At 40.5% G+C, this 26657-nt stretch overlaps 1 protein-coding gene across 2 annotated transcripts in view; it reads right to left on the minus strand.

Moving 5' to 3' along the window:
• Positions 1-26657, minus strand: part of LOC124125101 (synaptic vesicular amine transporter-like) — a 94571-nt gene that overhangs the window by 4114 nt on the left and 63800 nt on the right. For both annotated transcript variants that reach the window (XM_046488429.2, XM_046488430.2), the window contains exons 2-14: positions 20131-20320; positions 19219-19612; positions 17742-17800; positions 15901-15984; positions 10048-10140; positions 9323-9412; positions 8362-8463; positions 7293-7388; positions 6625-6703; positions 3990-4041; positions 2909-2972; positions 1126-1245; positions 827-872 (exon numbers count right to left, since the gene is read on the minus strand). In XM_046488429.2, coding sequence (XP_046344385.1) covers positions 827-872; positions 1126-1245; positions 2909-2972; positions 3990-4041; positions 6625-6703; positions 7293-7388; positions 8362-8463; positions 9323-9412; positions 10048-10140; positions 15901-15984; positions 17742-17800; positions 19219-19612; positions 20131-20290 — 1439 coding nt within the window. In that variant the 5' untranslated portion in view covers positions 20291-20320. The remainder of the gene's footprint in view (positions 1-826; positions 873-1125; positions 1246-2908; positions 2973-3989; positions 4042-6624; positions 6704-7292; positions 7389-8361; positions 8464-9322; positions 9413-10047; positions 10141-15900; positions 15985-17741; positions 17801-19218; positions 19613-20130; positions 20321-26657) is intronic.

A 26657-nucleotide genomic window follows, 5' to 3' on the forward strand; every position in this document is an offset into this window, starting at 1 on the left:
AATAGGAAACTGAACATTATACTTGTGTCCCATGTTTGTTAAATGACAGTGACGTTCATTAACCAGGTCTTGTCGATTTACCTGGCGGGCAAAACAAACATACACTTGAAAACTGCAAAACGTTACTAGGGTGAGTGAGTGAGGTTTTACGCCGCTTTTAGCAATATTCCAGCAATATTACGACAGGGGACATCACAAATGGGCTTCACACGTTGTACCCATGTCGGGATTCGAACCGGGGTTTTCGGCGTGACGAGCGAACGCTTTAACCACTAGGCTACCCGACCACCCCTCCTAGGGTGAAAACTGTCGTTAAAGTATTATCGATTCATGAAACTACAAGCATTATTGCATGATGAAGCTACAATAAATAATGTTAGATGAAATCATAAATCGTTGAATCACTATCAAAGCACTTATTGTTTCATGAAAGATCAACTGATTTATAAGATAAATTAAAAATGCACCGATATGTGGCTTTCGATAATCTGGTTCAGTAATACACATCAAATATATATAATGCAAGTGAACAAACTTGTTGGTGGTAGAGGAGGGCGGTCGGGTAGCCTGATGGTTAAAGCGTTCGCTCGTCACGCTGAAGACCCGGGTTCGATTCCCGACATGGGTACAATGTGTGAAGCCCATTTCTGGTGTCCCCCGCCGTGATATTGCTGGAATATTGCTAAAAGCGGCGTAAAATCAAACTCACTCACTCACTCTTGGTGGTAGAGGAGATAGTGTCTATGGTGTTAAGCTGATTCATCACTCGTGACGTCATAATATGTTAATCATGATCTACCGACTGCAAGCGTTTAGTAATACATACCACGAGAAACCAATTGTCTGCACAATGGACCCGCTTATGGCTGGACCTGAAAAGAGGACCAACACACTGAAAAACTGATACATGTGCATTTACAAAAACGTTTCCGAGTGTCAAAGACCCCGGTTGTTATACTGCATGGAACTAAAGATGCAACAGAAAAAGGAAAGTAGTCACGGCGTAGAGGTCGCTCTTTTGTAAGTGGGACCCTCTGAAGGGCTTGCTGTGGCAATTAAACGTGCGTGAAATTCATGGAAGGGAATGGCGTTCAGTACTTCGGTGTATAAGGAAAAAAGACACACCTATTGCAAATCCGAGACAGAAGGCGACGTCAGCGATGGCGTAGACACTGCCGTAGACGGAGACGTGACGGAGGTCCACCAAGTAGGCCATGTGCGGCATCATCGACGAGTCCACCATACCTGCAAGCAGTGGGACATCAGTGCATGGGCCAACGTAGCCGTGACAATACATATATATATAACGAGGTAATGTGGTAGTTGGTCGTGTGGTAGTAGCAGTTGTAGTCGAAGTCCTATTTTTAGTAGACGTATAGTTGTAGCAGTAGGTAGTTCTCGTTGTAGAGTAGTAGTAGTAGTAGTAGTGGTAGTAGTAGTAGTAGTAGTAGTGGTAGTAGTAGTGGTAGTAGTAGTAGTACTAGTAGTGGTGATGGTGAGGTGGATGTAGCAGTAGTAGTAGTAGTAGTGGTAGTAGTAGTGGTGGTAGTAGTAGTAGTAGTCGTAGAAGTAGTAGTAGTAGTGGTAGTAGTAGTAGAAGTAGTAGTAGTAGTATTAGTAGCAATAAAAGGAGAAGTGGTGATGGTGATGGTGAGGTGGATGTAGCAGTAGTAGTAGTAGTAGTTGTTGTAGTAGTAGTAGTAGTAGTAGTAGTAGTGGTAGTGGTAGTAGTAGTAGAAGTAATAGTCGTAGTAGTAGTAGTCGTAGTAGTAGTAGTCGCAGTAGTAGTAGTCGTAGTAGCAGTACTAGTAGTAGTAGTAGTAGTAGAAGCAATATTAGTACCAATAATAGTAGTAGTGGTGATGGTGATGGTGAGGTGGATGTAGTAGTAGTAGTCGTAGCAATAGTAGTAGTGGTGGTTGTGGTAGTAGCAAGTAGTAGTAGTAGTAGTAGTAGTACTAGTAGTAGTAGTGGTTTGGTTGGGGTAGTAGTAGCAGTAGTAGTCGTAGTCGCAATAGTTGTACTGGTGGTGGTTATGGGATGGTTGTAGTAGTGGTGGTGGTGGCAGTAGTAGTAGTCGTCGTCGTAGAAGTAGTAGTAGTGGTAGTAGTAGAAGTAGTATTAGTAGCAATAATAGGAGTAGTGGTGATGGTGATGGTGAGGTGAATGTAGCAGTAGCAGTAGTAGTAGTAGTAGTCGTAGAAGTAGTAGTAGTAGTGGTAGTAGTAGAAGTAGTATTAGTAGCAATAATAGGAGTAGTGGTGATGGTGATGGTGAGGTGGATGTAGTAGTAGTAGTCGTAGCAATAGTAGTAGTAGTAGTGGTAGTGGTAGTGGTAGTGGTAGTGGTAGAAGTAGTATTAGTAGCAATAATAGTAGCAGCGGTGATGGTGATGGTGAGGTGGATTTAGTAGTAGTAGTAGTAGTAGTAGTAGTAGTAGTAGTAGTAAGATGGTTACAGTAGCAGATGGAACTTAGTTCTTGTTAAGGGAGAATTTCCTAAAGTAAAAGTTGCTGCAGGTGTTGTTAGTGCAATAGTCCTTGTTGGATGAAGAGACGTGAGCGCAGTGCAGGTATTAACAGTACAGTTTAAACAATCAACAATCGGTGCCTACATCCCACATCACCTCGCCTGGCCCCATCAACTGTGTCAACACCCAGCTTCAATATTCCACCTTATAACAAGAGACTCAAGGTCACCCTTTACCCAACCCACATCCACCCTTGTGACAAGCGTCCCATCATTCATAGCTCAAAACATAATCCGACTCCTTAACGGAGGGCGTGTGTCTTGTTGAAGTAAAAGCCCCGATCTATCAATCTCAGACGCAGAAGAGTTCCTTTCCGGTTTGTTAACGATCCATTTCCGGCTACCAGGTAAAGCTCTTACGCAAGGAATTGATACTTACCAATTGCAAAACCTAGTCCAAAATTCGGCGCTATAAGGTGCCCGATGTTTTTGGAGAATGGGATCTGAAATAAATAGCATAAAATGACGTGATAGATGTGGGTCTGTCAGTGTCTATATTGAGACCAGGTGTACAGGGCTACAAAAGGATTTACATTCGGTTTAAGCTGTTGAAAAGTACACGTCTCGTAAAGACCCGATCCTATGATGAATAACCCAACTGGAAGCAATTGATTAGCCAGAGCACTTCGCATCACATGTAGTCGCTGTCGGTTCTAATGCCTGGCCAATTCTGCTCGTTTTTTATTCTCTTATGAAAAATTGTTAAACTTTCTTTACGGGATGGTATCTTCCCGAGGCAAGGGAGTCAACTGACTCTGAAAGTCCAGTTTCCACCAGTGGCTATTACGAGTGATGTCCCTAATTCTATGCTTCTACTAATGACCAATCAGATTCCACCTCTCGAATCACTTGCATTTGTTTCAAACCAAATGGCCGTGCCCAGTGAAACCGATCTGATCGATGATCAAGATCTGTATTGTGATAAAACTGGTCTTATCTCGCGCAGTGAATCAAATCACGTGAGCACCTTGATTAAAAACATGAACAGATTTGGAAAATATCTGTCGACGACCAGTTAACGGTACACATCCTTCGCAAATCCTGCAGTCGACAGAAATCTGCAGGTTGAAATCCATGTTGTTTACAAACCGGATGTCGATTTCGTTACGCGATTCTGATTGGATAATGCATATAATCGTTAGTCTAGACAAAATATAACTCCATAATTCCAGCCTAGTTCGGCAAGGGTGGAAACTTTTACAGTCAGTGAACTCCATTGCCCCGGTAAGTTAGGTGGTATACGATACTTCCACTTAATATGTCATCAAACGTATTTGTTTTTTTAATTAAAGCACGTCTGATGTGTTGCCTTGTTCTCAGTTAATGGCCTCCATTCATGTCCCTACCATTCCGTTGTTTCAGTAAAGGCTACAGTGGTGTAAGTAGTGCAGTTATTGGAAGCTCGTTCTAGTGGGTCATAATTGTTGTGGTGACGTGTTCACTTGGCCGTGAATACTTACGAAGAAAAGACATACTCCAATAACAAACATGCCGATCATTGCACTCAGCCACCTGAAACAAGAATGAGTGAGTGAGTGACTCTTTAAAGGGGGCCTCCACTTGGATTAAAAGGCATTTCTACCACGTTTGGTTCAAGTCATTCCTGATTAGTCCTACTGCAAGACGGCATCATGATTAGTCCTACTAAATATAATATAAATATTAAACGTTAACGCTAGAGAATAATCAGTGAGTGACTCTTTAAAGGGGGCCTCCACTTGGATCAAAAGGCATTTCTACCACGTTTAGTTCACGTCATTCCTGATTAGTCCTACTACAAGACGGCATCATGATTAGTCCTACTAAATATAATATAAATATTAAACGTTAACGCTAGAGAATAATCAGTGAGGGACTCTTTAAAGGAGGCCTCCACTTGGATCAAAAGGCATTTCTTACACGTTTGGTTCAAGTCATTCCTGATTAGTCCTACTACAACACGGCATTATGATTAGTCCTACTAAATATAATATAAATATTAAACGTTAACGCTAGAGAATAATCAGTGAGTGACTCTTTAAAGGGGGCCTCCACTTGGATCAAAAGGCATTTCTTACACGTTTGGTTCAAGTCATTCCTGATTAGTCCTACTATAAAGACGGCATCATGATTAGATCTACTAAATATAATATAAATATTAAACGTTAACGCTAGAGAATAATCAGTGAGTGACTCTTTAAAGGGGGCCTCCACTTGGATCAAAAGGCATTTCTTACACGTTTGGTTCAAGTCATTCCTGATTAGTCCTACTACAAGACGGCATTATGATTAGTCCTACTAAATATAATATAAATATTAAACGTTAACGCTAGAGAATAATCAGTGAGTGACCCTTTAAAGGGGGCCTCCACTTGGATCAAAAGGCATTTCTTCACGTTTGGTTCAAGTCATTCCTGATTAGTCCTACTATAAAGACGGCATCATGATTAGATCTACTAAATATAATATAAATATTAAACGTTAACGCTAGAGAATAATCAGTGAGTGACTCTTTAAAGGGGGCCTCCACTTGGATCAAAAGGCATTTCTTACACGTTTGGTTCAAGTCATTCCTGATTAGTCCTACTATAAAGACGGCATCATGATTAGATCTACTAAATATAATATAAATATTAAACGTTAACGCTAGAGAATAATCAGTGAGTGACTCTTTAAAGGAGGCCTCCACTTGGATCAAAAGGCATTTCTTACACGTTTGGTTCAAGTCATTCCTGATTAGTCCTACTATAAAGACGGCATCATGATTAGATCTACTAAATATAATATAAATATTAAACGTTAACGCTAGAGAATAATCAGTGAGTGACTCTTTAAAGGGGGCCTCCACTTGGATCAAAAGGCATTTCTTACACGTTTGGTTCAAGTCATTCCTGATTAGTCCTACTAGAAGACGGCATCATGATTAGATCTACTAAATATAATATAAATATTAAACGTTAACGCTAGAGAATAATCAGTGAGTGACTCTTTAAAGGGGGCCTCCACTTGGATCAAAAGGCATTTCTTACACGTTTGGTTCAAGTCATTCCTGATTAGTCCTACTAGAAGACGGCATCATGATTAGATCTACTAAATATAATATAAATATTAAACGTTAACGCTAGAGAATAATCAGTGAGTGACTCTTTAAAGGAGGCCTCCACTTGGATCAAAAGGCATTTCTTACACGTTTGGTTCAAGTCATTCCTGATTAGTCCTACTAGAAGACGGCATTATGAATCGCCCTGCCGAAACAGATTCCATGGGGCGTAAAAGCAAAACAGTGGTGAAAAGAACATATATGTATATAAATGGATCACAGAAGTCAGTGATGTCACCAGGTGTTCGCGAAAAGGGTAAGCATGTCCTGCTCTACCGATAGCACCCGCCACTGACGTTGTTTGCGTAAAAGAGTAAGTGTTTGTTTACTGAACATAAATTGCATGGCGTGTCTGTATATGCTACTGAGCAAGGGAAATGAGCACTGACTGCTTCGTTAATTGCACTGACAACAAAATACTCGCTGGTTATAAAAAAATTATTCTAAAGGAAAATACCCCCATGGATAACCTTATAAAGTGATAAAGTCAAACAGACATTTTTACGATTAATTACTGCAAAACTGACAGTTCTTAGATAACAATTCACAATTTATAACAACCCACATTTTGCTACATATTCAAAGTGGATATTCAACTTGTGATGCTATAAATACACAACATTTAATGTTATAAAAATAATTTTAAATGTTCATATGGTTTGATACCTATTGCTTCTGACAGGTCAGTACTGGATAACTGAAAATCCACTTGAATATCTCATTCCAAACCTGTTATGCCATGTTGGTCTGCCCTCAACAAGCTTAATTCATTTATTTTTTGTTTGTCACCACACACATCAATATTCCAGCCATACGACGACTGTCTGTACATAATCGAGTCTGGACCAAACAATCCAGTGATTGATATCTTAAGCACAAATGCATGCCGTCGGGGTACAGAAACACGCGTTCAACCAAGTCACCGAGCCTGACCACTCGCTCCATTTAGTCGCCTCTTACGACCAGACGTAGTTCCAATTCTAATCCAAAAACCAAAGCGCTCATATTGTACCCACCTCCCCATTTTGTGGGCCAGAGGACCAAATATATTGGTACCAATGAGATAGGACAAGCTTGCTGGTAAGAAGGCCACCCCTGTAACAGAAAATCAGTTGAAAATTATTCTGAAAATGTGGAAAAATATTAATATTTTGCACAGTTCCATTTTATTATCACAACATTTAATATGGTTGATAACGAAGGGGTGGTTTAACCTTCCTATCCTTAATCTGACAAAACGGTGAAAGAACTGCAAAATACGATAACACATCAGTTCATTATTCTCTCAACCTAATAAATAACAATGGGGCCTTTAAAACCTCTGAATTCTGATTGATGAAACTCGAGCAGTGATGCATCACTTGCAAGTTATTTGCTGCTAATGCGTTTAAGTGAGTGAGTAAGTGAGTGAGTTGGGTTTAACACCACTTCTAACTGTATTCCAGTATATCAAGGCGTGTCAGATTAATTTGGGAGGAAAGCCCGAAGTGATGCAGGTCTCAGACGTGAAACCCACGAGCACGGGTATGGTGCTGAAAAACCTAGAAACATAATCGGGGCGAACCTGGATTCGAACCCACAATCAGAGGTTTCTGGGACGCAACTCTGCACAGCGAATCGCGGCGCCTTTGACGACTGGACCACCTGTGCCCCCCGTTATGAGTTTAAGCCACAGTTAACCTACCCTGTTGCCATTCCTTGGCACCCATGGTTTCGTACATCCAGATTGGCAGGGATGGTTCCATCATGGCGATACCCATGTTGGCGAACGTGATGGATCCTGAAGCGATAACCATAAAGCGATGACGTAAAATATAATTGTTTGATTAGACTTTCTCATTCTTTGTGAAGCATAAACAGCAACAAAGTCGTTGGTCATGTGGGTTTTTTTAAATATTTATGCTTGCAATAATGGACATAAACACCTTCTAGAATTACAAAATATTTCAATTTCAATTTGGCTTCGCGACACGACACGCCATGACAAGCACATATGCTATGCGTCAGTATTGAATGCATCTCTTTTAGAGAACTTCGCTAACCATCCGATTGATGGAAGTCTTAGTGGATGAACTGATTCAATATATATTCCCACATGACATCCATTGAACAATGCCGCCCACATTCAATAGCCACACTACCCATCCAATCCCCAAGACAGTGGAATCTTAAACGCTAAGAACATCCCCCGAACCAAACCATACCGAGATTATTACCCAAGCATGTGTGTTATTCAGCGACAGTGTCACAATGGATGTGGCGTCAGTACACAGTAACGTCACAAAATGTGTCTCTTTACGTCAACATTGCTGTAGGATGCGCGAAGCTTTATTAACTCTCTTCTCTTGTCCCATTCGGACTATCAGCATTAACTGTTCCTGCAGTGTTTGTTGTTTGTTTGTTTGTTTTCAAAGCCGGACTCGGCAATATTCCAGCTACATGATGGCGGCCCGTACATAATCGAGTCTGGACCATACAATCCAATGATTGATGTTATAAGTAACGATCAACGTCGTCGAGGTACGATAACTTGACAATAAAGCAACAAAATCCTTTGCATATCCAATAGAAATCTCTGCATAAAACAGAGTCGATTGTACGATTCCGACTATATCACGAGTATGTGTTTATGAATCACTGTCACATAGTGATGTTACGAATATTCGCGAAACCAGTCCTCGATCCCTTGATGTAGAATCGCATCCTACGACCAGCATTGATGCTAGGGACTAATTTTAACCCCAAATCCTCACCTGCAGCCAGAAGGATGTAGGGATCCTTGAGGAGGTTCTTCAGAGAGGATCCTTCCTGCGACTCCGGCTTGACGGATGGCTGAAGAACCAGAAGCTGCAGACCTACAATGAAATCAGCATTACACAACACTGAATGAAAACACAAGACTCAAGATATCCCTTCAACTGAATTTCGCACCGAAATAAGAATTTCCATCTTTCACATTTAATATTCCTGGTAACTTTTCCTAGTATTGTCTGGAACGAATTATGTTTAAGCATAGCAAGTCCCAACAATTACAGGCAAGAGTTATAGTAATTATACACCCGGATCGATCAATTAAATAACCTTTCTTAGCTTTGGATCAGGAACTGAGTGAGTGAGTGAGTATGGTTTTACGCCGCTTTTAGCAATATTCCAGCAATATCACGGCGGGGGACACAGGAAATGGGCTTCACACATTGTTCCCATGTTGGGAATCGAACCCGGGTCTTCGGCGTGACGAGCGAACGCTTTAACCACTGGGCTACCCGACCGCCCCGGATCAGGAACTGAAAAACTACACTGACACAGATATATCTTTAGAGTGGAACAGAATAGTGACATATCAATACATTCGTTAGACCGTGTCTACATAAAAACTGCATTGTTTCTGTTGCTATAGAAGATTTGCGGGTAATCTTACACTTTGTGACAGATTCTAGAAGAATTCTTTCCCAGCTTATTTTATGAGTGAAGATTAGGATTTTTATTCGAAGGATTCTTGGTGATTTTAACTATATTTCAACATTTTTCTTTCTGTTCATTATATACATTACTTACTTGTCAGAATTATTTTGTTCGATCAATTGAATCAAGGTCCCTATCTACAGCATTATTGTTTCAACAACTCAAATCACTTCTCCAAAGATAAACTGAATGCTCCTGCTGTATTGGCGGTATACACGATGGCATAGGGAAAGGAAGATGAAGGGTACGTACATCCGTCAAGGAGGGCTAGAGCAGCAAGGATGAGGAAGGGGACCGCCTTCCCCGTGAACTCGTACATCACTCCGCCAAAGGGGGGCCCAACTGTAAACATACAACACGCTTGTATCTTTGTACAAGACACCTGGCATACGAGACAATAACCGGCGTCAGTCAGAACATATACCTGATAACGGAACAATTATATTTTACTGTTGAAGCATGTTTTAAATCGTTTATAAATCGTTTAACACACAAGAAGAAATACCTGAAACTGGAACCATTTTATTTTGCTGTTTTGGAATTTTGTAAATCTAAAGGTTCATTATTATTATTATTATTATTATTATTATTATTATTATTATTATTAATAGACAATTCATATTGCGCACACCACTCAAAGCGCTATTATTACCCCGGTCATTCAAGAATCATTCTCCGCTCCCTGGGGAGTATACAACCCAAGCTGCCTTTTAGGCGCTAGAAGGTTAACAACCAGAGTCACTTTTCGAACAGTGTAACACACAAGATGCTCACCGAGAACCGTAATTTCACAAACTGATTCTAAATTACGGGGAGTGAGCAAATGTTTGACCCGAATGTCCGTCGGCAGATCGCCGTGAGTATGAACAACTCTGAAACCAGTACAGAAAACAACGGTGCTGCTCCGTCTGTCCTGTGGAGCCGGTGGACGTAGTCTGGTGACCATGGACACACAAACAGATGGCGATATGACTTACCAAGAACCCCCATGGCCAACCCTCCAAGCGCTATGCCCATGGCGTTCCCCCTCTCCTTGTCATCCGGGTATCTGTCTGCCAGCATCCCCATGCCTGAAACAACATCAGCACCTTCGTCAAAGTGTTTACAACATCTCATACTGTATGAATATTATAACAGCTACAATAGCATATTACAAGCTTATGAGGGCATGGTTGGACTGGACACATCGGCTAAGCCGCAGCTACTCGCTGTGCAGAGTTGCGCCCCTTACGTTTCACAGACACTGTGATCGTGGTTCGAATCCCGGTTCGCTCTGATATGCTTCTAGACCCGTCAGCACCACACCTGCGCTCGTAGGTTTCCCCAAAGTTGTTAATGTCAAAAATTGGCATCACTTCGGGTTTTCCTCCCGCAACCTGTCATTGACACAAGGGCCAAAGGCTGAGTTCTTGCACATGTTTCTCATAACTGTTTAACTAAATATATGTGTGTGTCAGTGAAAGACCTAGAAGCGTGTATTTGTGACAAAAATACATTCGAGATCTTCGATGCGTTCTAATTCCAAAACCCACACGTACAAACCTCAGGGCCGGAATGTCCCTTCTGCAAGATGCTTTTATTCCTCTCAACGTCTTTGTTCATTTACACAAACCGAGCACACACTCTGCACTTCACTCTCTATTCCTCTCATCATTTATTTGCTCTCTCCCTCCCCACGCATTATTCACCCTTCTATCTTCCTGCCTTTCCTTATTTCCTCTCTACTCTATATCAGTCCTCCATGCCTCTCTAGTTTCTCTCACTATCCCCCTCATCTCTCAGCTCTTCTCTCTATCCCCTCATCTCTCAGCTCTTCTCTCTATCCCCTCATCTCTCAGCTCTTCTCTCTATCCCTCATCTCTCAGCTCTACTCTCTATCCCCTCATCTCTCAGCTCTTCTCTCTATCCCTCATCTATCAGCTTTTCTCTCTATCCCCTCATCTCTCATCTCTTCTCTCTATCCCTTTATCTCTCAGCTCTTCTCTCTATCCCCTCATCTCTCAGCTCTTCCCTTTATCCCCTCATCTCTCAGCTCTTCTTTCTATCCCATCATCTCTCAGCTCTTCTCTCTGTCCCCTCATCTCTCAGCTCTTCTCTTTATCCCCTCATCTCTCAGCTCTTCTCTCTATCCCCTCATCTCTCATCTCTTCTCTCTATCCCTTTATCTCTCAGCTCTTCTCTCTATCCCCTCATCTCTCAGCTCTTCCCTTTATCCCCTCATCTCTCAGCTCTTCTTTCTATCCCATCATCTCTCAGCTCTTCTCTCTGTCCCCTCATCTCTCAGCTCTTCTCTTTATCCCCTCATCTCTCAGCTCTTCTCTCTATCCCCTCATCTCTCAGCTCTTCACTCTATCCCTCATCTCTCAGCTCCTTTCATCATCCCCATCACCTCTCAACTCTTGTCACAATCTCCCAGCAACAGCTCAGATTTTCTCACTATCCCCAACAGTTTTTCATACTACCCCCGCAGGCCCTGAGCTCTTCTCACGATCCCCTCACATCCCCAGCTCTTCTTGCTATCTTCCCCTATCCACTTCTCTCCCTGTCACCCTCACTTCTCTCCCTATCACCCTCACGCCCTGAGCTCTTCTCACTGGCACCCCTTCCCCCTCTCACATCCCCAGCTCTCCCTGCTATCTTCCCCTACCCCCATATCTCCTTACTCAATCCCCCCCCCCCCCCCCCCATCCGAAATCCTCCCTCTATCTTACCCTCACCCCCTTCACCCCTTTTCCTTGCTCCCCTCTCATGTTAAACGGAGACCCTGATGCCGTGATCTGATTGTAACACGCCGTATGGCTGGCTCACAGCCCATCGATTCTTTGCCCTTTTCTGAATAGCAAGCGGCATTTCTTGATTGAATCTGATGCGCATGACTACACAGAATAATTGTGAAGTAATCAAAAATCAGAATTGCATATGCCTGTCTGTGAAGGGTTTGTGTTTGGTGACACCGGCCCTCAGAAATAATGGAATATATTCAAAGGATGTATTGATAACGCCAAATCACTGTAAACCCTGCTCGGTAGACGTGAAACTGCGAGAACGGAGAATAATGGCCTGAATTGCCCCTGCAATTGGCCCGCGCCATAACAACTACTCGGCAGGGCCCCTGTGGAAGTCCAAGTGGTCTTCAGAACAAACAGCCGTTGGACGCCAGCGTCAACGTTATTTCTAGACGGTCTACTTTCAATGTTAATTCATTTGCTAATTTCTTCTCAACCTTCCCACATTTCCTTGCTTTGAGATATTGCATCGTGACCTCTTAACAAATTTTATACTCACCTGGGTACATATGAACATTTCTAAAATTCACCTTAAAATGAAACCCAGAAAATTACATCGAGTTATAATACACCAAGATTCTCTGAGATTTCCGAGAACAAAATTAATAACATACAGAGCTACGTTGGACCCCCGTTTTCCCTTTTATTCCATATATTAGGTATGTTATGAAAACGACAAATGGTAACGGTTCTTGTCTTCGGCGAAATAAGAATCACCCTATCATTCTCATTCAATGATTAGTATCTCTTACAGCATCTTCGTCCTGATCAATACTAAAGCCATCCCTTGATCAGTATCTGCCATTTACGTCATCGTGATCCATATGCTCGTAATGACTGTCATCGTGATTAATATTCCGATCGCCGTGGTCGATGTCCGTGTCGCCACTGCCACCATTATCACTGTTGCTATCCAATTCTTTGTGATCAGGATTTTTAATTCAACGCTTCACTTTCATCACGACCAGCACCTTTGTCGTCACTGTCGCATCGGCAATAGCTTTGGTATTGGTATTGTGATTAATACATTTGTCAACTTTATCGAGAACTTTACACATTTCATCGTCGTCATCGAGATCATTACATACACCATTGTCGTCATCGAGAACATTACATCCGTCATCATCGTCATCGAGAACATAACATATGTCATCGTCATCATCGGGAACATTACATTTATCATTTTTGTCATAGAGAACATTAATATTACATATGTCATCACCATAATCGTAGAGAACATTAATTTTCATTTTCATCATCGTCATTAGAATATTACATTTGTTTAATCGACATAGAAACCATTTCATATGTCATCATCGTCATCGGGAACATTACATATGACATCGTCATCATCGTCATCATCGACAATTTTACATATGTCATCATCGTTACCGTGAACATTACATTTGTCATTATCATTTTTCATCGCCGTCATCATGAATATTAAAAGTTATCATCGTCATCGAAACCATTTCATATGTCATTTTCATGATTGAGAACATTTCATATGTCATCATTGTCATCGAGAACATTACATTTGTCATCATCGTCATTGAGGACACTACATTTGTCATCGTCGTCATCGAGAACATTACATTTGTCATCATCATCATCATCGAGAACCAAACATTTGTCATCGTCGTCATTGAGAACATAACATTTGTCATCATCGTCATCGAAACCATTTCATATGTCATTTTCATGATTTTGAACATTTCATATGTCTTCGTCGTCATCGAGAACATTACATTTGTCATCGTCGTCATCGAGAACATTTCATTTGTCATCATCGTCATTGAGAACATTATTTTGTCATCGTCGTCAATGAGAACGTGACATTTGTCATCGTTATCATCGAGAACATTACATTTGTCATCGTTATCATCGAGAACATTACATTTGTCATCGTCGTCATCGTGCTCAATTATGTTATTGATGTCTTTGATGTGTGTAACACCATTGTCATTATCGGAGCCTGTCGTTGGTTCTGAACAACATATCTTCTACGTAAATGTAAAATAATGAGGAATGATTACACAGTAAGTTTCAGTTTCATATTAAAGAAACGGTTCATATGAAGTAACGATTCATATAAAAAGTAATGATTCATAATCAAGAAGTGATTCATACTAAAGTAGTGATTCATATTAAAGTAATTATTCACATTAAAGTTATCATTCATATTTATTACAGATTCATATGAAAGTACTGATTCATATGAAAGTAGTGATGCATATTAATATAAGGATTCACATTAACGTAATGCTTCATATTAAAATAATGCTGTAATCATGACTGTAATTTCATATTGCTACCCGATATTGTTTAGGGAAGCAAATCAATGAGACTTCTACATAAGCAAATAGTAATTAATTTTGGTCTTCACGGTAGGTTCGAAATATTGTTTGACGTAATATATTCAAATGTCACGAAATAGACGCATGATATTTAATTAAGACATTTCTGTCGTTGTGTTTGTCATATAGCTAGGCCATTCTGGGCACTTGTCCCATCTGCAAATGTCAATGCTGTTTTAAGATACTGTTTGTTCAAGACATCGTCATAAACTATTTCCGGTCACATATGTCCCGCACCAACAGACAACGGGATCCATTTATTGGTCAATAAAGTATTCGGTGGTTACTCCTGAATAATTCACGTCTAGAAAGTCTAACCGAAAAAGACGCCAACAGTTCCTACCAAAGGGAGATAAATACCGATATTGATTTACCCATGTTCTATGCGACTACTCAAGAACCCCGCTTCGGTCTCACACTACTTCCGGTTACTTCTTTGACGAAAGGTCAGAGTGACAGATCTGGATTAAAAGGATTTATTTACGCTGGGATTAAAATCTTCCCGTCGACTATGTACGAATCGAGTGTATGGAGTAGGCTTGCGTTAAAAGCCATCTTGTAAGGAGGCCCCGGTAGGCTTCGTGAAAAGACAAATTAACAGCTTTAGACGTCTGTGTATGACCAGGAATGGACGATAGAAATGACATGACGAAGGTCACCTCTAGAGACATTCAATTATGGCGTCTATTACTCTCATTCCTTTTCATCGTCCCCAAAAATAAAGATGGACTCTTTTTTATCGTGATTGAGCCATCTATTTGTATCGTGAGCTTCACCACCCCTTGGCCTAAAGTTTAACCATTGAGCCCGGGCTTGACTCCAGTACTTGGTAAGATGGCGTATTTTGTCTTTGATAATGATGACGCTACCTCGTCAAACTTGTAACAACTTCTTATATCGTTCTGATGGGGTGTTGTGTTTTATGAAAGATGGTCGGTCTCAGACAGTAGATATTTAGATGTTACACTTGTGCTTTTGTATGTATAGATCTATGTAAATATAAAACGTCACTGCCAGAGAATAATCAGTCTCGGACTATCTGCAGAAACAGATTCTATAGGCAAAATAGTGGAGTCCTATATGAATGGATCACTGTAATGGCAACCAGTGCCTTACTTTCAAAAATACAAATAAGAAATATAAAGGTTTGCTACGAATATATATCTATACTTTCAATTAATATGAACACTTTTTTACCTAGCGTCCGCCCGGAGAGCGGAATGTCCGGGGTTCGATCCCCGGTCGCGTCATACCAAAAGACGTTAAAAGATGGTACTTGTTGTTACCCTGTCTAGCGCTCTGCATTAAGGGGCTAAAACAATGACTGGTGGGCTCGGAGTCAGTATACTGTGTTTGAGTGGGGTATTCGTGTTAAACTGCGGCATGGTATCTCATTGGGCTAGCACTATAAGTCGGCATCAGTCCGGACTAGTACAAGCAGCCACACCCACGTGCATGCACATAAGTGCAATAATCTTGGACGCGACGTTAAACCCTATTTCACCTCATCTCATTTTTACCTTCAGGAATATGTCAGTCTGACTTTTGACTCAACATATGCCAAGTAAAGACTTAACTCACGAGAGTAACACATTATTAGATTCAAAATGCTGTCGTGACCTTGGTCAAGTTCCCTTTTTTGTTCTTGGGCATGGCTATACTACAGACAGAGGCAGAGTATACTCACCGGCGACACTGGAACACGAGGACCCTATTCCCTGTACAGTTCGAGCTATAAACAACACGGTGTAACTCTGTCCAAAGGCAAAAACTGAAATGAAAGAGTGTATGAAATAGAAGGGCACTACACAGATCTACAATTATCTCAATCATACATATAAAAATAATAAGTGCATTAATAATGCGCCAGATTCCATTCACCAAGAAGATGCTCATAACGCTACGCTATTATTACCCGGTCAATGGATCAGTGAGCACTCGATTTTCATTCTCAGCTCCCTGGGGAGTATACACATATCAGTATGAGTAAATGAATATTTAATGCCACAGTGGCACTATCCCAGCTATATCACGGCAGCGGGTAACAATCAAGTCTGGGTCAGACAACCCAGTGACTGAAAGCATGAGCAACAATCGACCAGGGAATGATGACGCGCAAGTCACCGAGCCTGACCATCCGATCACCTTTAAAGGGCGCGATAGGTAAAGGCTACTTCCCCGTGGTATCGACGGGTAAGCATATATGTAAGTCTCACGTTCATAGCGATGACCTCATATAGCTGAGTGAGTGAGTTAGGCTTCCCCCAGCTTTAGTAATATTCCATCTATATCAAGGAGGGAAACACCAGAAATGGGTTTTATAAATTGTACCAATGAGTTGATTCGAACCCGGGCCTTCGGCACAACAAGCGAACGGATTAACCACACGGCTACTCCACTGCCCTGATGTCACATGGCAATGAGTGAATGAAGGATACAATCTGCTATGAACTGAGACCATGCCTGAAGAAGTGTAATGTTATTTACACAATTATGAAACATTAAATTGTAACTCCCGTTTAATATTAAAAAAAAAAACATTACGCCACTATGAAACTCTTGAAGTTAAAACATATAGGTTTCAATAGTTGCAAGTGTCATGACGACGTGAACTCCAATATTTACAAATAGTTGATACTATCATGGTAATGTGTACTAGAATACTTACTAATAGTTGATACTATCATTGCAATGTATACTCGAATACTTACTAATAGTTGATACTGACATGGCAATGTATACTCGAATACTTACTAACAGTTGATACTATCATGGCAATGTATACTCGAATACTTACTAATAGTTGATACTGACATGGCAATGTATACTCGAATACTTACTAATAGTTGATACTATCATGGCAATGTATACTCGAATACTTACTAATAGTTGATACTGACATGGCAATGTATACTCGAATACTTACTAATAGTTGATACTGACATGGCAGTGTGTATTCGAATACTTACTAATAGTTCATACTGACATGGCAGTGTGTACTCGAATACTTACTAATAGTTCATACTGATATGGCAATGTATACTCGAATACTTACTAATAGTTGATACTATCATTGCAATGTATACTCGAATACTTACTAATAGTTGATACTGACATGGCAATGTGTACTCGAATTCTTACTAATAGTTGATACTGACATGGCAATGTATACTCGAATTCTTACTAATAGTTCATACTGACATGGCAATGTATACTCGAATACTTTCTAATAGTTGATACTGACATGGCAATGTGTACTCGAATACTTACTAATAGTTGATACTGACATGGCAGTGTGTACTCGAATACTTACTAATAGTTGATATTGACATGGCAATGTATACTCGAATACTTACTAATAGTTGATACTATCATTGCAATGTATACTCGAATACTTACTAATAGTTGATACTGACATGGCAATGTATACTCGAATACTTACTAATAGTTGATACTAACATGGCAATGTATACTCGAATACTTACTAATAGTTGATACTGACATGGCAATGTGTACTCGAATACTTACTAATAGTTGACACTGTCATGACAAAGAATCCAACAAACATTGGAATACTGTAACCAACCCTGCGGAGATAGAAAAGCATGATGAGACTGTACACATATACAAAGTGATGTCTTGATATAATTTCAATTTAAACTTTCTCTTTCAATAATATAAGTTTGTAAAGTTAATAGAGCAGTTCATATACATACAATTATTTTGTAAAATATATCTATATTGTCCTCTTTGTGTGATATATTGTCCTCTTTGTGTGATATATTACCCTCTACGTGTGATACATTACCCTCTATGTGTGATATATTACCCTCTACGTGTGATATATTACACTCTATGTGTGATATATTAAACTCTATGTGTGTAATGTATTACCTTCCATGTGTGATATCTTACCCTCTATGTGTGATATATTACCCTCTATGTGTGATACATTACACTCTATGTGTGACATATTACCCCTATGCGTGATATATTACCCTCTACGTGTGATATATTACACTCTATGTGTGATATATTACACTCTATGTGTGTAATGTATTACCTTCCATGTGTGATATCTTACCCTCTATGTGTGATATATTACCCTCTATGTGTGATATATTACCCTCTATGTGTGATACATTACACTCTATGTGTGACATATTACCCCTATGCGTGATATATTACCCTCTACGTGTGATATATTACACTCTATGTGTGATATATTACACTCTATGTGTGTAATGTATTACCTTCCATGTGTGATATCTTACCCTCTATGTGTGATATATTACCCTCTATGTGTGATACATTACACTCTATGTGTGACATATTACCCCTATGCGTGATATATTACCCTCTATGTGTGACATATTAATCTATTTTTGACATATTACCCCTATGCGTGTGTGATTTAATACTCTCTATGCATTGCATTATACTCAATGTGATACATTTCCCTCTTTACGTCATACATTGCCCTCTTTACGTCATACATTGCCCTCTTTACGTCATACATTGCCCTTTCTGTGTCAAACATTGCCTTCTCTTTGTAATATATTGTCTTGTGCGATACATTGGCCTCTCTATGTGAAACATTACCCTCTCTTTGTAATATATCGTCCTGAGTGATAAATTGGGCTGTGATATATATTGTCCTCTCTATGTGATACATTGCCCTCTCTCTGTAATACATTGCCCTGTCTTTGTAATATATTGTCCTGTGTGATAAATTAGCCTGTGTAATATATTGTCCTCTCTATGTGATACATTGCCCACTCTCTCTGTGTAAAACATTACCCTCTTTGTGATATATTGTCCTCTGTGATAAATTGTCGTGTGTAATATATAGTCCTCTCAATGTGATACATTGTCCTCTCTATGTAAGATACATCGATGAGATATATTTCCCTCGCTTCCTGATATATTGCCCTGCCTAAGTGGTATATAGCCATATGTATGACACGTTGCGCTAAACTACCTATGTGATATACTGCACACATACCTGTTCGTCAGAGGTCCAATAAACGGGTTGGTAAGCAACTGCATTATAGCTTTAGAAGCAAACATAAGCCCAACTTGCACATTTTCATTCGCAAGGGCCTTATGATCGAGTTTATTGTCAGTCGTGATGACGTTGGTAAGGTTTGTTTCATTGCTATATACACATATATACGGCACTGACGTCGTCATGACGTAATGGCGGGGAATATCCGAAAGTCCATCCCATGAATAACCACGAGAATCCTCTGAACTATTTTTAATATCAGTTGTAGGAAAATATCTTTCATCTGGGACCAGCGTACACACTGTAACCGTCTGGTTTATAACTTTAACTGTCGTCGTATTCTTCCTGTGGCTCTTCTCCAGCCTCCTCAGAAAGTTCGGCACAACCGGAACTGACAACAAGGAAAGGATACAGTGAGCATGGCTGTCGTTGACGAAAAGGATGGGGCATGATAAAGGTCCTTGCTGACCACTACCACTTAATACTTGCATTTCCTCTGAATTTACGTTTTGAATTTATCTGAAGTACAGATTTATGTTTTTCTTAACTCGACTTCAAAACATTACGGCTCATCTAGCCATCGTGCATGTAATTACATTTTTTTCATTTCCGTGACAAGAAAAAAACCAGAAGCATTTGTCATTTCTACATTCATACATCTTTGTGTATTTATTATACAAACTGTAACTAATTCAATTCCTAATTATGTGTTGTCACTTAACTTGTCACGTATAAATACACTATGGGGTATGTTTGCGTTATGTTTTCAGACGGCTTCATGGTTCAGTCGGGTGTGTCGAATCTCGGATAAGTCGAACAATTATCTGGTATCCAGGAGTTCGAGACAACGGGGTTCGAGTTTATATTAATCTAATATCTCAAATATTAACTTGCGCAAGCGCCACCTACCGACAGTTGTGAGGAGCATGTTGTCGAGGAACAACGCGATGAAGACTATGATGAGAACGAGGCGCCGGGACTGACGGCATTTGGCTACACACCCTCCCCAGCTGGAGGTGGAGATACACTCCTTAATGTTGGTGGTGGACAGGAACTCCTTCACCGTCATCGTGTCTAGGTGGAGCTGCTCGTGTAGAACCTGCAAGAAAAGGTAGTGTTGAGTTGGGTGTACCGCAGCTTACAGTGAATGAGTGAGTATGGTTTTACGCCGCTTTTAGCAATATTCCAGCAATATCACGGCAGGGGACACCAGAAATGGGCTTCACACATTGTACCCATGTCGGGAATCGAACCCGGGTCTTCGGCGTGACGAGCGAACACTTTAACCACTAGGCTCCCCGACGGCCCCCGCTGCTTACAATAATACGTTCATTACTGGTATTAGTTACTACAGCAATGTTACGCGATGGGCACCAAGAATGGGCAGAATACATTGTATCCATATCATGCAATTCAACCCTTGCCTTATGCGTGATGAATTTTAATTTGAGTTTATTAAGGTTTTCAAATTAGATTTCTCAGGGAAATTTAAAGTCACTGTGACATTCACCTTGACCTCGACTTTTGATGACGTTAGGTAGGACGTGTCCAGGGTGTTATCATTATAAGGTAGACACAATTTTATGGATAACAACTTCTTTAATACTGTAAAAAGCGACGTTTCGGTGTAGATCCTTATACCGTTGTCAAGCAAGAGTGAATGAGGGACTTAGTACAGGATATGTATTGTAGGTGGAGGATTAACAGTAACAACAATTGCATATATGAGTGGGATAACATAGGTAAGGTGTTGCCAACAAGGGGAGTGGGATAACATAGATAGGTGTTGACAACAAGGGGTTATCATTATTTTACACGTGAGAGAATTTGTTTGGAAAGTATTGCTTCTGTTTTGGGGATGCAGTTCATGTTATATAATAGATGCGACGATGGGTGCCTCTATGGCGTTTACGTTGTATTAGTAACATTGATAATACTGTGCTGCCAAACAATTGATCTAAATTGCCCAGAAAGAACCAAGAACTAAAGATATAGTGTTTGTTGTTATTTAACGCCGCTCTCGGCAATATTCCAGCTATATGACGGTCTGTAAATAATCGAGTCTGGATCAGACAATCCAGTGATTGACATCATGAGCATCGATCCATGCTATCAGGATACGATGATATGCATCAACCACGTCAGCGAGCCTGACGACCCGATCCCGTTTGTCGCCTCGTACGACAACGATGCTTGCTGAAGACCTCTTCAAACCCGGATCTTCACGGGTCCCAAAGGTAAGGCGAGTCTGGTTGTAGCAGTATTCCAACAACACCAGAAATACATCGATACATTGCTACATTGATACATTGATACACTGTTCCCATGCGAGGGAGAATCGAACATGGCCCTTCAGCGTGACGAGCGACCACTTTAACTACTGGGCTACGCCAATCAAAGGTACGTATCGGTGACACCATCAACATTCAACACCGCAATGAGACGGTGTTCAGAAGCTGCGTTTTAACACCGGGGCCCACTTGCACAAAGCGATCTTAGCGCTAAGATTATTGTAAGCCAATGTTAAAGTATGGGAGTTATGATCATCTTAGCGCTAATATCGCTTTGTGCAAGTGGGCCCGGGTGTTGGGGAAAGAGACACTGGGTGAGTCGATGTGAAATCATGACAGGTTGTTCTGTGGCAACAAAGCTTTTACCACGACTGAACCGCACCCTTGACGCACGCTCTTGGAGAATCCATCTAAATGGCTGCAAAGTAATATGTGTCTGCACTGAAAGGGGGCGCTAAACGTTAATTATACGTCGAAATTCCACCACTCGGTGTACCATTTGCCGTGACAGTAAAATATGTACACGATGACAGTAAGCATGACCTTGTTTCTCATTAGCTAAGTGCTATACCTACTGGCAGTAATCACAAATAGACACTGGGTTGCTACTGTGTATGTTCAGGGCAATCGATAGTGACGTGCTCATCTTAGCATGTAGTGCACATATACAGTCCCGGCCTATGGAAATGCTAACAGTTGATTTGGAGGCTCGGTTTTATCAACAGCGTATTTTATTTCTTGGTTTACTGTGCAAGCGGTACTGTTACAAGGTGTGTTGGCTGTTTACATGGGATGGTGGGTTGTTTTGTCATGAGTAATCCTTTCACAAATGTCATCACAGTTCAGGATAGCTTTATTCCGTGTACTGCCTTTGTTAAATGATTGAGTCACCTGGCGATTGACCAAATTTAGGCTTCACTTTGACCATGTACGGAATAGAACCCGGACAATAAGCGAACACTGTGACCACAGGGCTACCGCTATGTTCGTGTCATATAACGACAGGTGTGTGTGTGTGTGTGTGTGTGTGTGTGTGTGTGTGTGTGTGTGTGTGTGTGTGTGTGTGTGTGTGTGTGTGTGTGTGTGTTGTATAGATATAGATATATAGATATATATATTATAGATATAGATATATATACAGATATATATATATATATGTACGTATGTGTTTATATACATAGATAGATAGATAGGTAGAAAGATAGATAGATAGATAGATAGATAGATAGATAGATAGATAGATAGATAGATAGATAGATAGATAGATGTTTATATCACAAGTGCACTATATATATATATATACTGACGAGCAATATCAAAGTATTTTATACCTTTATCGGTCAAATCAAACTTTCTTTTTCCAGGCAGTTTATATTGCTCATGTGTGTGTGTGTGTGTGTGTGTGTGTGTGTGTGTGTGTGTGTGTGTGTGGTGTGTGTGTGTGTGTGTGTGTGTGTGTGTGTGTGTGTGTGTGTGTGTGTGTGTGTGTGTGTGTGTGTGTGTGTGTGTGTTGTATAGATATAGATATAGATATATAGATATATATATTATAGATAGATAGATATATACAGATATATATATATATGTATGTATGTGTGTATATACATAGATAGATAGATAGATAGATAGATAGATAGATAGATAGATAGATGTTTATATCACAAGTGCACTATATATATATATATACTGACGAGCAATATCAAAGTATTTTATGCCTTTATCGGTCAAATCCAACTTCCTTTTACCAGGCAGTTTATATTGCTCATGTGTGTGTGTGTGTGTGTGTGTGTGTGAGTGTGTGTGTGTGTGTGTGTGTGTGTGTGTGTGTGTGTGTGTGTGTGTGTGTGTGTGTGTGTGTGTGTGTGTGTGTGTGTGTGTGTGTGTGTGTGTTGTATAGATATAGATATAGATATATAGATATATATATTATAGATAGATATATATATATACAGATATATATATATATATGTATGTATGTGTGTATATACATAGATAGATAGATAGATAGATAGATAGATAGATAGATAGATAGATAGGTAGATAGATAGATAGATAGATAGATAGATAGATAGATAGATAGATAGATAGATAGATAGATAGATGTTTATATCACAAGTGCACTATATATATATATACTGACGAGCAATATCAAAGTATTTTATGCCTTTATCGGTCAAATCCAACTTTCTTTTTCCAGGCAGTTTATATTGCTCATGTGCTTTATCAACAAAGTGCGTCCATCGTACAGGCTGTATCGTGTCTGTTCCCATTCTACCTCCTCCGACCACAAGGTCCACCTCTCACGTAGGAGGTATTTGTCTAAGGGTGAGCACTGGGGTTCACTGAAGCGTGGAAACAGTGGTCGGATCGGAGGGCGGGCCGTTTGACAAGATCGACTGATGGATAACGATCTGAATCTAACAGTCCTACCCAAGCCTTTCATCATCCCGGGCCGTATGTTGCTGAGCCTGGTCACAGCCATACAATGTCATCGCACCCGAGTTCGAGGGGGGGTTATAACACAGACGACCATGATGAGAACTAGAGTTCAAATATTTGTCAGAGTGGAAACCTGTCACAGAAACACGAAAAGATCATTACCCACTTCGACATGACTATACACCGACCGGTGGGAACGTTCTGCTTTATCAAGAAATCGATGCCGATGTACGCTGTTTTCAAAAGATGCGCACTTGGTGCAAACCTATAGCGCGACATAGGGCACTTGGGTGTAAGATATACTACTTGTTGACATTTATATACATAACTGTAGAAGCGTATTAACATACAGTTAATCAACCGTCAAAGGGCAACTGGTGGATTTTGCCGATAGCAAGGATTGAGAATATCAAAAGATGTAGAAAACTTTGATGTGAAATACCACATGCTGTAATGATGCTTTGATATAAACAATATAACTTATTGATGAAACGTGGTCAGGCCACATTTGAGCATACATGAAAATCTTAAATTTTCTTTAAAATTGCCACAAATTAGTAGGATTAAGTAAACTGATTTGAATTATGTGTCATGATATTTGTAGAAACACCTTTATATATTTCTTCCTTAGTATGTGCTAATGAAACAGCTTGCTGAAGTTTGTAAATACCTTTGACCAAGACTGGCCACAGCGTGGAGAGTTTCTGGACAAATGGGTTTCCCGAATTAAAATGGAAAGTATAATATACTTTATACGTTTTCATAATTGACAATGTTAGCTGTTAGGAAATTAGGAAATAAAGTTGCTCTACCCCCATGTATAGTGTGATAAAGTATAGTGCTGCCCTGAAGTATTACAGTTTAAGCACGAGAACGAGGACGCAGATTGGGTAAGTATTCGAAACGCCTCTAAGAACCCGGCGGGCGACCCCTTTAGTTGCCGTGGGACAGTTACGGAAGGGAAGGAAACCCCTTTCGATTCCACTGAGCGCAAAAAGCAAAATAGTGGTGAAAATATTTATATTGATCAATGAAAATCAGTGATGACACCAGGTGTTCGCGAAAAAGGTATCAAGTCCTGCTCTACCGGCAGCACCCGCCACTTACACAATATGGATTAAAAAGTAAGTGCGTGTTGCCAAACGCCACCAGCAGTGAATGATATAAAAAAAATAAGCGCTTGTTTTTTGCCTAACGCCTCACAGCAATACGACGCGGCCTGTAAACAATCTAGTTTTACTCAGACAATACCTTATATGTCTGACGATTAAGATGGTTCCGAATATATAAAACACTTTGGCAACAGTAATTGAAACATCAAACCTGTAGGGTTTCACATTGGTGTTTGGGTTTCCTGAAAAGTAGGCTACACAAACTTGAACACAATCAAGACCGCACAAAACACTGCCACGACATGTTGTGTGCATACATATGTTTCATAGTTACAGTCTATTTCGGGAAGTGTTTCAAAATATAATGCGTCAATAAGGCCGTAAATAGCTGCTGTGTTATGGTGCAGCTTCTGGGTAGCGACGTGACGGACTAGAGTTGTTGTCCAACTGCCTTTTCAAGACGTATCGATACGAGGTATAGGTGTGAGAGCACTTCATGCGCCAGTCTACCGATATAGTGTTGAGTGGTGTATGACGTGATGACACTTGTGGTATTGATTGTAAACCATTTGGAAGCGGACTCAAGCGTTTTTGTCCGGAGGCTTTCACGGTGTTGTGACGTTTTTGTGACGATATTGTGACGTTGTGATGTTGTGACATTGTGACGTTGTGATGTCATTACGTTGCGATGTTGTGACGTTGCGATGGTGTGGCGTTGTGGTGTTATTACGGTTATTGTTGTAACGTTGTGATGTTGTGACGTTGTGATATCGTGACGTTGTGATGTCGTTACGTTGCGATGTTGTGACGTTGCGATGTTGTGACGTTGTGGTGTTATTACGTTGTGGTGTTGTGACGTTCTCATGTTGTAATGTTGTGACGCTGTGATGTAGGGACGTTGTGTTCTTGTGACGTGACGTTGTGATGTTGTGACTGTTAATGATCTGTTCCAGATCTGGTAATGTTTGTCGGTTTTGTCAAACGTTGGCATTCGCTAAAGTTTGTTATGGGGTGCTTTTCAACATTAATTCTGTGATTAATTATTATTACGCATAAACAAGAGACGTGTTGGCCTTAGTAACATCGACACATAGACTGCAAAATGAAACATTATGTCCTATAAACTCCCAGTTCGGTCTCCTAAATGACCCCATTTTCTTAACGCTTCTCAATTCCTTATTAATAGTCAACGTTTAGTTCACGAGAATGTTTTTTTACGGTAACATGGTTGCTAATTCTAGCTATTATATCTCAAGTTAGGAGCATACATCATTGTCTCGAACTATATCTCAGGTGGAGTTCGAGTAATCGCGTCTGTTGACATCGCCGGTGGAGTAGTAGAATTTCGAGTGAGTGAGTGAGTGAGTGAATGAGTGAGTGAGGGAGGGAAAGGGTGGGTGGGTGAGTGAGTGAGTGAGTGAGTGAGTGAGTGAGTGAGTGGGTGGGTGGGTGGGTGGGTGGGTGAGTGAGTGAGTGAGTGAGTGAGTGAGTGAGTGAGTGAGTGAGTGAGTGAGTGAGTGAGTGAGTGAGTGAGTGAGTCGAACCCATAGTCACAGGTTTCTGGCAAGCCGAAGGGACGCAATTCTCCAAAGCG

The sequence above is a fragment of the Haliotis rufescens genome, unplaced genomic scaffold (assembly GCF_023055435.1).
Source record: "Haliotis rufescens isolate VD_foot unplaced genomic scaffold, xgHalRufe1.0.p SCAF_12, whole genome shotgun sequence".
Lineage (NCBI taxonomy): Eukaryota > Metazoa > Mollusca > Gastropoda > Lepetellida > Haliotidae > Haliotis > Haliotis rufescens.